The sequence below is a fragment of the Brienomyrus brachyistius genome, chromosome 12 (assembly GCF_023856365.1).
Source record: "Brienomyrus brachyistius isolate T26 chromosome 12, BBRACH_0.4, whole genome shotgun sequence".
Taxonomy (NCBI): Eukaryota; Metazoa; Chordata; class Actinopteri; order Osteoglossiformes; family Mormyridae; genus Brienomyrus; species Brienomyrus brachyistius.
In genome coordinates, this window is record NC_064544.1 from 27,629,858 (window position 1) to 27,646,428 (window position 16,571).

The 16,571-nt window shown below is 43.7% G+C and overlaps 1 protein-coding gene across 9 annotated transcripts in view; it reads left to right on the forward strand.

The window, feature by feature from the left end:
• The window catches only part of dysf (dysferlin, limb girdle muscular dystrophy 2B (autosomal recessive)), an 83,990-nt gene extending 67,744 nt beyond the window's left edge, over positions 1-16,246 (forward strand). For 8 of the 9 annotated variants that reach the window (XM_048970246.1, XM_048970252.1, XM_048970243.1 and 5 more), the window contains 15 exons: positions 2,788-2,886; positions 3,445-3,573; positions 3,674-3,829; positions 4,103-4,194; positions 4,873-5,043; positions 5,157-5,299; positions 7,787-7,926; positions 8,625-8,713; positions 8,824-8,919; positions 9,038-9,179; positions 9,331-9,430; positions 10,935-11,107; positions 11,744-11,853; positions 11,970-12,117; positions 13,952-16,246. In XM_048970246.1, the coding sequence (XP_048826203.1) occupies positions 2,788-2,886; positions 3,445-3,573; positions 3,674-3,829; positions 4,103-4,194; positions 4,873-5,043; positions 5,157-5,299; positions 7,787-7,926; positions 8,625-8,713; positions 8,824-8,919; positions 9,038-9,179; positions 9,331-9,430; positions 10,935-11,107; positions 11,744-11,853; positions 11,970-12,117; positions 13,952-14,005 (1,842 nt within the window). In that variant the 3' untranslated portion in view covers positions 14,006-16,246. Of the gene's footprint in view, positions 1-1,343; positions 1,356-2,787; positions 2,887-3,444; positions 3,574-3,673; positions 3,830-4,102; positions 4,195-4,872; positions 5,044-5,156; positions 5,300-7,786; positions 7,927-8,624; positions 8,714-8,823; positions 8,920-9,037; positions 9,180-9,330; positions 9,431-10,934; positions 11,108-11,743; positions 11,854-11,969; positions 12,118-13,951 lie in introns of all 9 variants that reach the window. The other variant, XM_048970251.1, reaches the window with a different exon arrangement.
• Positions 16,247-16,571: the final 325 nt, after the last annotated feature.

Consider the following 16,571-nt stretch of genomic DNA (forward strand, 5'->3'; position numbering starts at 1 on the left):
GCGGAGCGCCGCGCCGCCTTTCCCGTAAGCGCTCCATGGAAACGGCGCCCGCGAGCCCATTACGAGGCTTACATGCCAGTGCTCCGTTAACAATGCGCAGTTTGTGTGTAAAAAAGGGCCCCGTTCACTTTTTGTTTTAGTACAACACTCCTCTGAGGTGATGTAATGGATTTTTCGGACACCGCCCCTCATAGGGCGGGAGACGGATGGCTCTCCCCCACAGTGATGCTTGTTTAGCCGGCCCGGGGCGAGCCCGTCCACGTCCCTCCAGGTCCTGGCTGCCAGCGCGTGCCAGTGGCGCGGTGTGTGCAGCGTTTCCTCCTTGGCACAGCAAGTCAGAGCGTCTGGCCTGGCGGAGGGGTTGGAGCGTGACTCGCCCGGCGGGGAGCGCGGAGTTACCCTGCTGTTTCGTCAGGCTAATCAGCGGACTGACAAACTGAACAGAAACTCGGCTTGTTCGGAGCAGCGTAAGCAGGCGCCGCGATAAAGCGCGAGCCCGAATCTGGCCACAGGCTACTGCTCGTCAGGTGAATCTGCAACTGCCATGCAGTGCGTGAGGTGTACAAGTGCCAGGCCAGTTGGATTTGTTTGGCATTATTCCCTGAACACCCTTCTCTTCCCAGGATAGACTGGATCACAGTAGCCTTCTTTGGGTAAATACCCCAGAATGGGTTCCCATGATATGCATAAGTACTTACATAATGGTTTAGACCTGACTGCAGGCCTGATGCCTCAAATGCCCTAGTGAAGCAATTATTTGTATAATATATCATTTCGGACAATACCAGTGACATGATGATTAAAATGAATCCCTTAAGGACTATGGTTATATCCCAGGTTTTCACTGCGGTTTCAACTGAGGTTTTGGTACATAGCTGTAATTTCTCACAGTTTTTTTTCTCTATTTCCACTCTAACATCCTCTAAAAGCAATTTTGCCAGTATGAACACACAATTGTTTACTTTGAGGTCACTGACATTGAAGTGTACGTATATCTTGAACATGTCCTACCTAATACACAGCTTGTGTATTCCATAGAGGCTAGTGCCCGCTGCTCTGGTCCCTCCAAGGTTCTTTTACTTTAATTTAGTTGAAAATTGTAAAATCATATTCTGATTTAGCATGAGATGCCAGAAATTTATGCGTATAATAATTCAGCCACATCCAAAGTTTCTGTTTTTGCATGTTTGGATGCCTTGGGGCAATCCACAATGCATGTGCATGATACGTTCACTTTGTGCAAATATGTTTTTTTAATTTATTTGATCTAATTCTAAGAAAAGTGTTGTTAAGAGTCATTTAACCATTTCCTATCTTGTTCACCCTTATTCCGCTTGACAAAGATGGTGAAGTGGGTAAGTTGAATTGGACAGAAAATCCTAAATATTGCACTGTTATGTTATTTTGTTGCAAGTGATTATAATTCATATTTTATAGCTGAATTGATTGTGGTCATGCAAAACAGCTGTTTCCTTTTCTGTGTAGTATCTAGATAATTCCCTGCTTAGAATGTTGCTAATGCTTTTCAGATTAATTAGCTACATGAGGGCAGACTATCCGCACAAAAATGAATACAGCAGCATTGAAAATTTGAGCAGTGTACAGAAAGTCGTTTAGGAAAACATATAGGGTAAAATTAATTCAAATTAATTAGATGTGAAAGCACAGACAGTCTATTCAATCATCCATCCATTTTCTGTAACCCCTTATTGATGGTTGCGGTTGTAGCAACAGGCTGAGTATAACATTTTACATCAGTGATTCATTCACATAAATTATATCCATATTCAGACGTAGCTACTGTCATGGTGTACCGTTTTGATGGTTAAATTTCAAATTCAAAAGTTATTGAGTATATTGTATGATTTCTTTCTGAACTCTTCATAACGTGATTCTTGTTTAATTAAACTCTGCTTGAATAGTTTGCTAGTTCAGGTAAAAAACCTGTCAAGACGTGTGGATGCCTCTTCACATCAATGAGCCTAATTTTGAATTGAATTAATTGATGGTAGTTCAGTGTGCGTATACAATTGACATGTGTTTTGTAAAATCAATGCTGTTGTTGACAGTATCAATGTATGTCGTCTAATATAGGCAAGAAAAGTGAGGTCTGGGTGTCAAAACATGTGAATTCTTGTGATTGAACAGATAAATAACGTGAAAAGTTAGGTTTAGGGTTAGAGGGGTTAGGGTTCTCACATTCTTCTCAGGTTTTGCAGGTTTCTTTGGGTTCTTTAGGTTCCCCCCTGTACTTGAACAACCTGCATTTAGGCTAACTTGTATCTATGAATCACCTATTGTCTGCTGCTTGCATCATTTGTTCTTCGCTTTGGATGAAATTGTCTACTAAGTAAAATACATTTAAGTAACTGTATGTGCCTTTTGATGGACTGGCACTCCGTGACATAGCCTCCAGGGCCTCCTGCAGCTTTGCCCCAGATAAGCTGCTAGGAGCTGGATAGATGGTGCATATTTCTCATAGTTCAGATAAATATCTTAATATAGTGATTGTATTTGAAAAACAAATTGTTTTCTATTTAAATTTACATTATTATATCCCAGAACGTTTGTTGGACCACATTCAATTGTTAATATTTGTTCAAAATATTTTTGGTTTTCACTTCTTGAAAGAGAATAAAGTGTTGATCTGATGTATCATGATTTCAGTAAGAACAGAGAAATTCTGCTGAATTGCGGTTGGAATTTTGTATCTAATTTGATGGATTCATGACCCAGTAAAGCCGCTTGGATGTTGCAGTAGCATTTTACCAGTTTCTCTGTTTGCAGGAAGAAGAGTTCATTGACTGGTGGAGCAAATTCTATGCCTCAACAGGAGAGATGAAAAAATGTGGAACATATCTTGAGAAGGGATTTGACACACTGCAGGTAGAAAAACCATCCGTGACTCTGTATGACTTGCGATTCATAATAACTCTATTTGAGCTGAACTTTGCCTTCCAAGGCAACATGCAAGGTCTGGCTCTGTGAGGCCCCAAAACCCTGCCGGTGTCACACGTGGGAAGCCGGTGGCAGCAAAATTCTGATCAATGGTGGAATTCCACGGGAGTCTAGACAGACGAAAGCGATGGCATCATCAACCAGCCCCGCCCAACAATGGTTTCCAAGCCTTGTCTCAGGATCTAATAATTCCAGTGATATATATTACAGGGTCCCTTTGTCTGTTTCTGGTACAAAATGTAATTTGATGACATATTCAGATCAGTAAATGGATATTTCAGTGTAAATTAGCGTGCTGATGTCAACAGTCATCTTTAAAGTCAGAACCAGTGGGACATTTATTTTTTATTTCCCTTTCCCTCTGAAATTGTCGGATACATTTTCTTACTGTATTGTCATGCTATTCTATAACTCACAATCTGTGACGGGAGTATTCAGTCACACCACAGCCCTCCGTCCCTATCGGAATCTCCCCTCCCCCTACAGGTGTATGACTGCGAACTGGAAAACGTGGATGGGTTTCATGGACTGGTGGACTTCTGCCAAACTTTTAAGCTGTACAGGGGAAAGACCCAGAATGAGAGTGAGGACCCTTCTGTCATTGGAGAGTTTAAAGTAAGTCACGTAATATCATAATATATTGCTCTATATACTCCAGCCCTAAGTGGCATGCAATCCCGGTTATGTTTTCTTGGACACTTTTCCTTTCTTATAGGGAATGTTTAAGATCTACACCCTACCTGATGACCCCTCCCTGCCTTTGCCACCACGGCAATTTGCTCAGCTTCCCGCAAATGGCACTGAGGAGTGCCTGGTTCGCATCTACATTATCCAGGCCATGGGACTTCAGCCCAAAGATTCCAACGGCAAGGTGGGCTCTCCAGCAGCCTGCAATACTGTAATATTGGATCCATTCATGAACAGGTCAAAATAAATAAAGACTCACTTTTCAATGTTATCATAGTTCAACTCATGGTAAAACAGTGAAGTAACAAGAGAAAAGATCGTTCTGTCAGGTTGTTGACTCCCGTGGCATCTCTTTCCACAATTTCACTCGCATGATTTAATGCTAGAAACTACAAGAAATCGATAAAAAAGGTCCTTGTTCCATGCTTCTACTTCTTCCATGTGTTTCTGTGTGCAGTGTGACCCATACGTGAAGATCATCTTGGGCAAAAAGTCCATCAGTGACCATGACAACTACATCCCTTGCACACTGGATCCCATATTTGGAAAGTATGTCTTCTCTTCTCACTGCTTGCCTTTAAAAAGAAGCTGACTGTAATCTCTTGTGTCCTGAGGACTAGCAGTACAAAAACATTGCAGGATGTCAGTAACCAGCAGGGGTCAGGATATTCTCAGAAATAGGGAAGAGGCCAAGAAATAACTTGACAGAGGAAAACAAGAAAGTGCACCATTACTTAAAGGACCATGTTTAACGCCAATTTCTTGCTTTGACTGATTTTTTTTCCCCGTTTTTCCATTGCTCCCTGAAAAGTAAGGCTATACATCAGTCCTACAGTGAAGTCCTGTGCACGTAGATTTACGTTGATCTGCTCAAGCAAGTTAAATAATCTCCTATGGTCTTGGTAATTACAAGCACAGGATTTCTTGCACAATTCTTCCATTGGATAACCCTTTGTGAAGATGTGGATATTCTTTTTTTAATTTAGTTTTAATCTAACAAAGCAGACTGTTTATGAGGAATCTGTCTCAGCCAGCATCTGAGTATTTGCACACATAGGCAGGTAGCTTGAAAGCTGCTTGGTCAGACCTTATGTGTGATTTGGTGGCAATACGCTTGCTAACCGAATAAGCCTAGTGACGCATCCAGCTATATAAATGAATGAAATAAAGCATGTTGGATAAACACCCATTTCTAAGCAGTGATATTATGTACTTTCTAAACCCTAGGATGTTCGAGTTGACCTGTGCCTTACCTCTGGAGAAGGATCTAAAGATCATGCTATACGATTATGACATGCTGTCTAAGGATGAGAAGATTGGGGAGACAGTGATTGACCTAGAGAACCGCTTCTTGTCCTGCTATGGAGCTCGATGTGGGCTTCCCCAGTCTTATTGTCTGTGAGTGATATGTAGAATCATTGACATTCAGTCGACCTCTGAAAGCAAACCCTCTTTGAAATAAATACTAGGCCACACCTCTCTTGTGCTCATTTGCTGAATTCTCCTTCCAGGTCAGGGGTCAACAGGTGGCGGGATCAGCTGAAGCCCTCACAGCTCCTGAAGAAACTCTGTGAGCAGCGGAGCTATAGGCAGCCTGTTTACAAGCCGGATCGAGTGATCTTCAGGGGTCATGAGTACACAGCCACTGATCTGGGTGAGGTGATGCTGTACCTGCTTAGCGTGGACAGGGACACGAAAAAAAGGCGATGAAGGGAGATGGAAAGACAGAAATCCATGTTGATTACACCTTGGGGTGGATGGTGTTTAAGCTTTAAGGCAGTGTTTCCCAATCCAGTCCTCGAGGACCCATAGTCGGTTCACATTTTTGCTCTCTTTTTCGCCGAAAGTCAGCATTTTGTCGACATTTGACATTAAATGATGCTTTTTTGCCATTTGAGCAAATACATTGAAATAGTTAGAGTTTTGAACACCCCATATTCTTTACATTGAGAACTACACACATCTATGGGCAAAGACTTGGCCCTAGAGAATTTTTTTAAGGGTGTTCAAGGTCCTTGTTCATGGGCTTAATGGACATGTGATTCAAACCATCCATCCATCCATTTTCCAAACCGCTTATCCTACTGGGTCACGGGGGGTCCGGGGCTTATCCCAGAAGCAATGGGCACGAGGCAGGGAACAACCCAAGATGGGGGGCCAGCCCATCGCAGGGCACACTCACACACCATTCAGTCACGCATGCACACCTACAGGCAATTTAGCATCTCCAATTAGCCTCAGCATGTTTTTGGACTGTGGGGGGAAACCGGAGTACCCAGAGGAAACCCCACGATTATATGGGGAGAACATGCAAGACTCAAACCCGGGACCCAGAGGTGTGAGGCGACAGTGCTAACCACTGCACCTCCATGCCGCCCCGGATTCAAACCAATGACCTTCTAATTTCAGGTCCTGATGCTTAATCCATTGAGTCACACCCCACCCCTCATTTCTGAATCCCTCATTGGGTGAACTTGTGTCTAGAAGATACAGACAGGTCTTAGATAACTGACATTGTGACCAGCCATTTAGCACTGGACTGTAGTGTCTCCTTTGGAAAAAGCTCACTGCAGTGCATATCTTCGGCACGCATCTCCAGCACGTGCTCGGCCTAAAAAGCTGATGGGAGGCATTTTGCTATTCCTCCTTGGACGATAAAGAATGGCTCGCGTCTGAAGAATAACAGCAGGTAATTTAAAGGAGAGAAAGGCTACGTAAATGTACAACGGCGTACACACATTCCGTAAATTTGTGGCAAATATATCACTCGTCACGCCACTGCTCTATGTTTCTCAGCAACCCCGGAGGTGGATCGGCGTCTGCCACAGTATTCCCCCAGCCGACCGTGCACTCCCACTTTGTCTTGCCCCGAAATGGAGATAAATAACGAGAACTCCCCTTAGTCACAGTCCTGCCACACACCGACTATGGCTTCTGAGTGCAATAACAGTGATATTCCCCCCACATTGAAGTGGCACGCTCGGCGAGATCCCCGTGATTTATTGCACGCTGTTGCAAAGACCCAAGCCAACGTCAATACTGCGGCGGACCGCGACCGTGTTTTACTGGACTAGAATACTGCTGCTCTTTGTTTCTCGGAAAACCGCGGCTATGCTCGCACGATTGTCAACAGAGGCGTGGATCGTCCGAATCCAACTGCGTTCCTGGAATCCATCGTCTTCCTCTTCTTCCTCGCTCCCAGATGTCCCCTTTGTGTAAATTCCAATAGACTAGGTGGTGCCATGCCTTGTTCGACATAACAAACTCATTAGGATTCTTTAATTTGACTTTTTTGGGAGGGGGTTTCCCAGAATGATTTTCCTTTAAGAGCAACAATACTTGAATGAATGGACTGTTTGAAGAACTAGAAATAGTTTCAAGTACTGGAAATAAAATACTTTAAAGTTTATTTTACAGTCTTTCCTATCCCATTGATGACTTCATCCATTGAAAAGCCAACTGGACTGGATTGGATTATGAAAATGAAACCCGGAGTGTTCAATTGTAATGTCTGATTGCTTATGGTTTTCTCCGGAGGTATTGGAGCAACCATTATCTTTAAGAGTTGATGCAGAGCTGAGAACATTTCTCACTGACTGGAAAGGAAGATGATCTTGATAGTGTTTCTTTTTGGGTGAAAATATGTATTTCTATCCGCCTCTTGTGTCGCTATAAAATGCTCTGCAAAATTGAATAATACTGTCAAACTTCTGTTGTCTCTCTGAATGTTCCTTCCTGTCATTGAACACCCAAGTAGATGTGTGCAAACATATATGAGGGTTTTTGCATGTTGGGCAGAAGGGTATAGACCAGGGGTCTCCAATCTTGTCTGCAAAGGGCCAGTGTGTAGGCAGGTTTTTGGGGTAACCTTTAGGTCAGCTGTTCAAACCCAGGTGTGTGGACTCTTCAGCCAATCAGTCCTCTAGTTAGTGACCTAATTAGGGAGTTGCAGTGAAAACCTGCATACACACTGGCCCTTTGCGGATAAGATTGGCCACCCCTGGTATAGACTGTGTATGTGTGTGTGTCTTTGTGTGTGTGTATAACACTGCCCTCTGGTGGTGGTTAGCATCTGTGTGTGTTTCTGCGTGCCTGCCTCTTTCCATGCCTGAGCCTGCTGACTCTGTTCTGTGCCACATAGATGAGGCCAAGCCACCCAACCCACACCTGGGACCACTGGAAGAGCGCTTGGCACTTTTGATCCTGCGCAGACAGGACCTTGTGCCCGAGCATGTGGAGACACGCCCACTATACAGCCCCCTTCAGCAGGAAATCGAGCAGGCATGACCTCCCTGGGGAATTGCTTAGAAAACCCATAAGAAAGGACACTCTTGGAATTGTTGTTGCTAATTTCTGTGTACTCATAAACAGTCATTCTCTAATGAAGGGCTCCAAATTCATCTGCATATGGAAACCCAGGCATCCAACTTCCAAACACTTATCTTGGTTATGGATAAAACTAAGGAACACTTAAAGGGCACATATAGTCTACCAGTGATCTAGGCACGTCAATTAGCCTAACAGCTGCAGGAACAACCCACACGACAAGGAGAGAATAGGCAAATTTCACATGCATAGAATAAAGGTAGGATTTCAACCACCAGCCCTGGAGGTGCCAGGTAGTAGTGATACCCACTAAACCATCATCCCACCCCTAACCACTAGCCAATGAAATATAAAGAAAAACGTGATTTGTGTGTAGAATAATTTAAACAAAAATGTCTTCTTTTCATTTGTGTTAGTACAATAAAAATGTAACTGTACTTGCAATGTCTAATTACAGTCACTGGTAAAATGACTAAAGCAAGCATTCATTGCCTTATTATTCATAACATCTGCATAAACATATCAAACATCTGCATATATATGACAAGCCACAATCACTGGGATAATTTTTGCTTGCCTGTGTTCAGCTGTCTCTCTGTGCTTTGATTGGTTCTTTCTCTCACTGGTAGTTTTGTGCATTTATTCCTTTTCAGGGACGTCTGCAGCTGTGGGTAGACCTGTTCCCCAAGTCCCTAGGACCACCAGGGCCACCTTTCAACATCTGTCCACGCAAGGCCAAAAAGTAAGCAATGGTCTGGCATGAGGATGCAAACATCGACCTCCAGCTCTGGTTCTCATATCTCCCCATCCTGGCTGTTGGCATCTCCTCACCATCCCTCCATTTCTGGACAGGTTCTTCCTCCGGTGCATTGTATGGAATACCAATGATGTCATCCTGGATGACACCAGTGTCACGGGGGAGAAGATGAGTGATATATATGTCAAAGGGTGAGCAGAGACTTTGGCTAATTGTCGATCATTCGTTATTCCTGAGTTATATCTATGAGTATCTGAAATGCAATTGCTAGAGGCACACATTCATTGAATAATTCTTCGTGGCTCTCAGCTGGTTGCAGGGACATGAGGACAACAAACAGAAGACCGATGTGCACTATCGTTCCCTGGGGGGAGAGGGGAATTTCAACTGGCGCTTCCTCTTCCCATTCCATTACCTTCCTGCTGAGCAGCTCTGCACCTTCAATAAGAAGGTTGGCAATAACAATGACACGTGTGAATACACCAGTCTCTCCCAAAATGGCTTTTCAACTGAGCATGTCAACATTTACAACTCATCATTTTGTGAATGAATGTGGCCAAGCGTTGGTCTGAAAACATTGGCCTCCATCCTACTGTACCCAGGAGCACTTCTGGAGCCTGGACAAAACTGAGACAAAGCTGCCACCAAGGCTTACTCTCCAGATCTGGGATAATGACAAGTTCTCCTTTGATGACTACCTCGGTAATGACACTCTGCACACTCCCTTTGCAGATACTGTCCATCCATTCCAGCCTTGTCAATACAATATAATGTCAATACAGTCAATACAATGAAATCAAGCCATTAGACTAAGACCTTAGGTTTTTTCAGCATTGGTAGGGGCCAAATCAGCTCCCCCCCCCAAACCCACACAGTACTCCCAAAATATTACTAGGGTCATGTCTCTACTGTCCATACCCAAATCTATGCCATTGCATTTGATCACATGCCACCAGCCACAATAATTCCAGAAATGCTAGTATATGTGTAATGCTTGCCCCCCACAGAGTAACCACCCCCCCTTCCCCTCCGCCAGCTACTCTCCATGCCCATGGCCAGGTTGCTGGAGATGATCATTTTACACACAAGTTCCTAGACCCTGTGGCTCACCTTTGCTTCTCTCGAACCCCGAGGCCCTACTGTTCACCCCGTTACCCCGCCCCAAAACCGCCAACCCCCGCCGCTCACCCTCCAGCCACCCCCGCAAAACCTGCATGCTATTTTTATTCCTCCTTTCTCAGCCTTGACATGTCACATGTAGAAACAATAAAAATATTCCATGGATCGCACTGATGGGATCCTGATGTTTGAACGGATGGGGAGTGAACCAGAGGGGCTAATCGCAGGCCTCCGAGCTGCAGCCTGACGCTGCTGCAGTAAAGCCACACACAGAGCCGTGTAACCACGCAGTCAGCGTATTCCAGAGCCCCGTAGCCTGTCTAAAAACACATCAGTCACTCCGGGTGACTTAACACACATTGTTTTTCAGCATATAAGCAAATCTTTGAGGTTAACAGTTTAGATTTCATGTGTACTTCATATATGTGTGTGTGGTATGTGTGCATAAACTCGAAGAACCACCTGGTTGGTCTTCAACTAGCCAAACTCTCAGGTCACATACTCTGTGAGCGGTATTTATGATACACAAGCGACAGGGCCAAGCGCATCGATTTTAGTAACCTGTCTCAGGCTGGGCAGGCATGTATGTACTTTACCTACAGCATAGCATAGCAATCCACAGCATTCTATTTCTCTCTGTAAAATGGCCTTCTAGTGCATGAACTGCAATCCAATGACGCGTATCTCTCCTGTAACTGACTGGCTACCATGCACTGTCCCCATTGGCATAACTGCAGAGTACAGACTAGAGTCCCAGTGATCGAAACTGAGAGCTAGCTTGTCAGCATGTTATATTTACAGCAAGAGCCTCATCCACGTAACCAAAAGCTCACAGGGTAAGATGAAAGACAGATACACAGATACAATCAAAGTAACAAAGTACTATGCTGGTTTTAGCTGGTTTTAACCAGTCTAAGATGGTCTTAGACGGACATGTCTCAGCTCTTGCTGCTCTTTGATGGTTTAGCTGCATGGGTCACCAGTTGGTCATGCTGGTATGAGCTGGTTAAGCGGGGCTGACAGTGACAGTTCCATCTTCTCATGCTGTCGTTCTGCTTATCTCTTATTTGGCGTCTCCCATCCGCAGGATGTCTGGAGCTGGACCTGAATCACATGCTTCGCCCAGCCAAGACGGCGGAGAAATGCAGCCTAGACCTCTTGAGTCAACCTCCAGAGAAGCTGGTTTCCCTGTTTGAGCAGAAGACTGTGAAGGGCTGGTGGCCTTGCGTGTGCGAGAACAGCGGGGAGAAGATCCTTGCTGTGGGTCCACCACATGAACCTCCTCACCCTTAATCTTCTCCCTATCTTACCATTCCTCCTCATCCTCCCCCTGCCCTTTTTTGGCCATCGCTCTGCTGTTTCTTTTTACCACAGTCTGTCATCAGTTTTCTCTCCTCAATTTATTTCTGTTTCACCACTTGTGTTACTAATATATGTCAATATATTTTTATATATTCATGTTATATGTTACCATTTTCCATGTTTCACAGCTGGTTTCTCTGTAATTTTTATGCGTATCTCTTTATGATGTCTTTCTGTTCCTTGTACAATTGCATGCAGATGGGGTCAAGAGGTTCAGTCACTGTTCAACAAAGGGGCTGAAATAACTACGATGCTTGATCTAGGCAAATTTGAATTGGGGAATAATTGTGCTGGATGTGGTAGTTCAGTAGTGTCAGGAACCACCACCTTCCTGGGATTTTCACATAGTGCAGTATTTATGTGATAAACAAAAATCATCCAGTCAATTGCATGCACCTTGCTAATTAACAAGGTCAGGTAAGAATGGCCAGGCTCATTCAAATAACAGGGAATGCAAAAACAATGAATAATGAGTGTTTAGCTGTTTTGAAAAGTATTGATGTATTTATTACTTACTGTCATTTTCCCCCAAAGGGGAAAGTAGAGATGTCCCTAGAGGTTGTATCAGAGGAGGAGCAAGAGGAGAGACCTGCTGGCCTGGGGAGGGAAGATCCCAACATGAATCCCCACCTGGAGCCACCTCAGTACGTGCCGAATATAACCAATGAAAAATTCTCTTGTGACCAGAGTAAGAAATGCCTGGGATTCTCTGCCTCGACTGAAGCAGTTTAATGTCAAATTTCTCTGTCTCACCCTGCAGGCGTCCTGACACATCTTTCCTCTGGTTCTCCTCACCTTTCAAGACCTGCAAGTTCATCCTGTGGAGAAGGTTCAAGTGGGTCTTCCTCGGCCTCCTCTTCCTATTCCTATTGCTTCTCTTCCTCGGTGTCTTCCTCTACTCCTTTCCGGTAAGTCTTATTTTCCTTGCTGCTGTATAGCTTGATATGAATGACAAGCCCGTATGGGGCAACATAGGATTTGACAGAGGAAATTGCGGCGAGTAACATAGACTCTGGATTGTAATGCTCTCATTCTGCTACAGTACTGTTTCCCTGAACCAATCAATGCGGTAGTAATTTCTGTTTTAATTCCACTCATCCATTCATCCATCCATTTTCCAAACTGCTTATCCTTCTGGGTCACGGGGGGGGGGGGGGGGTCCGGAGCCTATCTTGGAAGCAATGGGCACGAGGCAGGGAACAACCCAGGTTGGGGGGCCAGCCCATCGCCGGGCACACACACACACCCCTCCCTCACACACACACTCCTACGGGCAATTTAGCAACTTCAATTAGCCTCAGCATGTTTTTGGACTGTGGGGGGAAACCGGAGTACCCGGAGGAAACCCCACGACGACATGGGGAGAACATGCAAACTCCACACACATGTGACCCAGGCAGAGACTTGAACCCGAGTCCCAGAGGTGTGGCAACAGTGCTAACCACTGCACCACCATGCCGCCCCTTGGGTGAATTCAAAATTAAAATTTTGTTGTTTTGTTGATTACATCATCTCTGTCTACCAAAACTCTTCAAATGAACATTTGTCTGTCCAAATACATTGAATAAAACAACATTTTACAGTGTACTTTCATTCTTTAATAACTCTATATATCGTTTCAGACTACAAATTACAGACTGTGATATCTTTGTTGAAGCCAGGATGATTTTTAGGGTTGAGCAGATTACTTTTGAAATATACCTGTTAAAAAATGTAGTCAGTAACTTAATCCAAAAATCCCAATATTTAAGAAACATAACCTGATTATTTCGGATTACCTCTATGCTAAATGTGCACACAAACATAAGAGAAAAGAAATATCAATAAGATTACTTTTACTTCTGTAAGTATTCTGTAAGTCAACCAAACAATGTACGGTAAGATGCAGAATGCACACATCCAATCTCTTTCAGTACACGGTTTAAGAGTGATCATAGTGTTTTGTTAACAGATAATATACAGAACATTGACCATCTTTTCATTTCCTAAATCTATCTTATTCCTTGGGTTTTTCATGGCTACTACACTGTTGTCAATATTAAATATCAAATCAACGTGCAAAAAAAAAATGCACTTCTCTACTTACGAACGAGATACATTCCGAACAGCGTTCGTAACTTGAAATGTTCTTAAGTCGTAATTCAACATCATTTTAAGGGTATACATGAGTACAAAGAACTAGGATGCTGGGAGTACGCACGCTACGCTGCTGCGTGGTTGGAGTAGCAGCCAGAAATCTTACTAGGTGGAGTTGGCGCGCAGAAAAAAAAATTTTTGTGGCGGACCGGAAACGGGAGCCCAAGGAACTCAATTTGGACTTAGTCCTCTTCGTTCGTATGTCTGAAAGTTCGTAAGTTAATAGTTCGTAAGTAGAGGAGCATCTGCATTCTAAAAATAGACATGAAATAGCTGATGTCTTGAGACAGGTGTTGCCTGATGTGCTGTATGTGCAGAATATCATTCTTTGCTTTAAAATTTATTGTAAGTGTAATCCTGGTAATAATCTAAATTTTTTCTAAATGTAGCATAAATCTTTTGATTAATCTGAAGAAAATTCAGTTCCATTTTTTTTTTTGTATTTTGAATACGTAGTGGCATTCCAGGTATTCTGTTACTCCTCAAGCCTGATGATTTTACTTTGAACTTATGTATTATTATGTATTATTCTCCTGAAATGTGTAAAATCCATTCCACCATCTTGATGGTCACCCTCTCTCCTGTCTCTCTTTGTCTGTCTTGTAGAATTATGTTGCGATGAAGCTGGTGTCTCCCTTCGGTCGTCGTGATCAGTCCTAATCGCCTCTGGAGGAGATCCTTACCAGACTGTACCCCAGTGCCCTGCTAACCTCATCAGACTCTATATAGTGCATGATGACACCAACCCCGTGCCTGACCTGACATTACGCCACAGCTCTGCAGTGCTTTGAACCCAAACGCTCAGCTAGTTGACCAGAATAATCTTGCATAGTGCTCTTCAGAGTCACTGCACTTAAAAGGCTGAGTTCCACTAGCTCTTGCAGAAGGAAATTGTTGGGCCTTCAGTGCAGCTCCGCATTTCTACTGAACTGCTGCCCTGGCCATGAACCGACAGTGAACCTGCTCTCTATTCTGTTTGATTTGCAGCTTGTCTTTAATCTCTCCTCGGTTTAATCCCTTTTCATGTCTCCTGTAAAAGCTGCAGTCTTTCCTTCACAGTAAGATGCGGCTTCCTTCTTCCTGGACGCAGCAGGCGCGATAGTACAGTGTCTCATCGCTCGCTCGGGTGCTTTCAATAACTGCACGTCCCCTCAGCTTCCAACCTGGAGTTCTGTGCTGTCATCACACGTCCTGGGCGAAACTTCGTCATCAGTAAGAAGTACATGCCAGTGGACGGGGGCAAGGGATATTTGGTTTTAAAGAAATTCCCCGGGTAGGGCAGGGGTAGCGTACGTAGCAGGAATTTCTGCATGAGAATGCGTGACGGAAAAAATTAAATATAAGAAAAGGTAAACTGCAGGTGAGGCCCGTAATCCTGCTGTTGAGTTCCAGCATATTAGCGGAACACGGAGTCAGGTGTATCCAGGATCATGGCTGGGTCGCCGCAAGGTCACGCTGGGGACCTTAGCTAGCTTGTCGTGTATCATGAGTGGCTTCTTATGGAGGCGTGCTTTGCGTGTGCAGCAGTGCCGCTGTGTTTGTCTGGCCCTCCGGCTCTACGCCATGCCTTCTGAGACTGGGAAAGGTCATCTGTCTGGCTAATCCTTTCAGATCCCCTGGATTTCCTGGAGTGTGTACATTTTTTAGGAAAGAGAAAAAAGGAAAGCGAAGCCCTTTGATCTTTAAACTGTCCCCATTGGCATAACTGCAGAGTGCAGACTAGAGTCCCAGTGATGGGAACCGAGAGCTAGCTTGTTAGCATGTTATATTTACAGCAAGAGCTTCATCCACGTAACCAAAAGCTCACAGGGCAAGATGAAAGACAGACACATTGAATCAAAGTAACAAAGTACTATGCGTGTTTGTTCTTTTCCTCTTTTTTGAAGCCACGTACGCAGTAGAAAGATAACAATATCTACATTAAGTAAAGAAAATATGGCAATAGGTTTGTGCACAAATGTGTTTTGAGAATGGAGGCAAAATCGAAAACTTCCAGCCGTAAGGTGGAGAGCCTTGTTCATTTATGGTTGTGTTTATGTGCCATTTTCTTATATTTTATTGCTCTGACCTCAGCCCCTGTCAACCACAGAATCAGATGTCGGCAATTACCTAAAAGGTTTCAGACTAGTGAAAGCCAGGATTCCTTTACTAAATAACAGCGAACCAAATAAATATATTTAAATGACATTAAGTGTTGGATCTAAGGGTAGTGCATGCGGCACACAGGGAAAACATATGGTTTGACACACCTTCTGTGCAAGAATGTCCAAGGGTTTTAAGTTTGCCTGGAGAAGAGGAGGCGATTTCCTCTGCCAGTATGTGGTGAATCGCAACAAACATTTTTTTGGCCGCTTTTTGGAGAGGTGATGTGCAGTGGTTTGATGTCACCCAGGACAGTGCGGGGCACTGGATGTCAAGGCACAGGGCTGAGAGCTGGATGCGTGACGCTGTTCACTGGAAAGCATTAATATGTTGCAGTTTGACATAATTATGGGGAAATTCCGTTTGCTAGTTTTATTATTTTTATTATTGTTCTTATTTTTATATATATATTTTTAATAAAGCAGGTGTGCATCTCAGCTGAAAATGTAAAACCAAAGATGCCTTCTTTGTGGCCTATACAAGGATTCACTTGTGCTTTCCGCTGTTATATTCTGTGCACTTACTTTATATATGTGTATAACGATTATGAATATGTATGATGTATTTTCCTGCTGATAAATTTTTATCACGCCTTAAAATAATTGTCTGCTATTTTATTCAGGTTCTCTTCGCATTCTTTCTTGAAAATGAGCCGTAATACAATAAAATTTCATGTTATCTTTTTGCACTGATTGTCGGCAGGGGTGAACGCTTGATGAGGGATAACCAGGTGCAGAATAAACTGGATTTGACAACGTCGATTTTCATGGCAAGTGTGGTGTTTGCATCATTGTGTCGTTCTTTGTTCGGATCCAGATGGTGGAAACCCAGCGAGAGACTGACCCCACCCATTTGTATCTGTCACGTTCTTCCGTTTTCACGGATATTAAATTCATCCAGTCTTTACCTGGCACTACCACCGAAACAGAAACACGCATAAATCGAATATAGATAAATCTGCTCCTTGAGACTGCAGAGGAAGGTGAGGGACTGGTTGGATGCTGAATCTGGGTATGAGATGAATCTTTTTGACTGGGCTATATACATTTTCAATTATTCCAAATGTTGTAATTTCTTCAGGTAA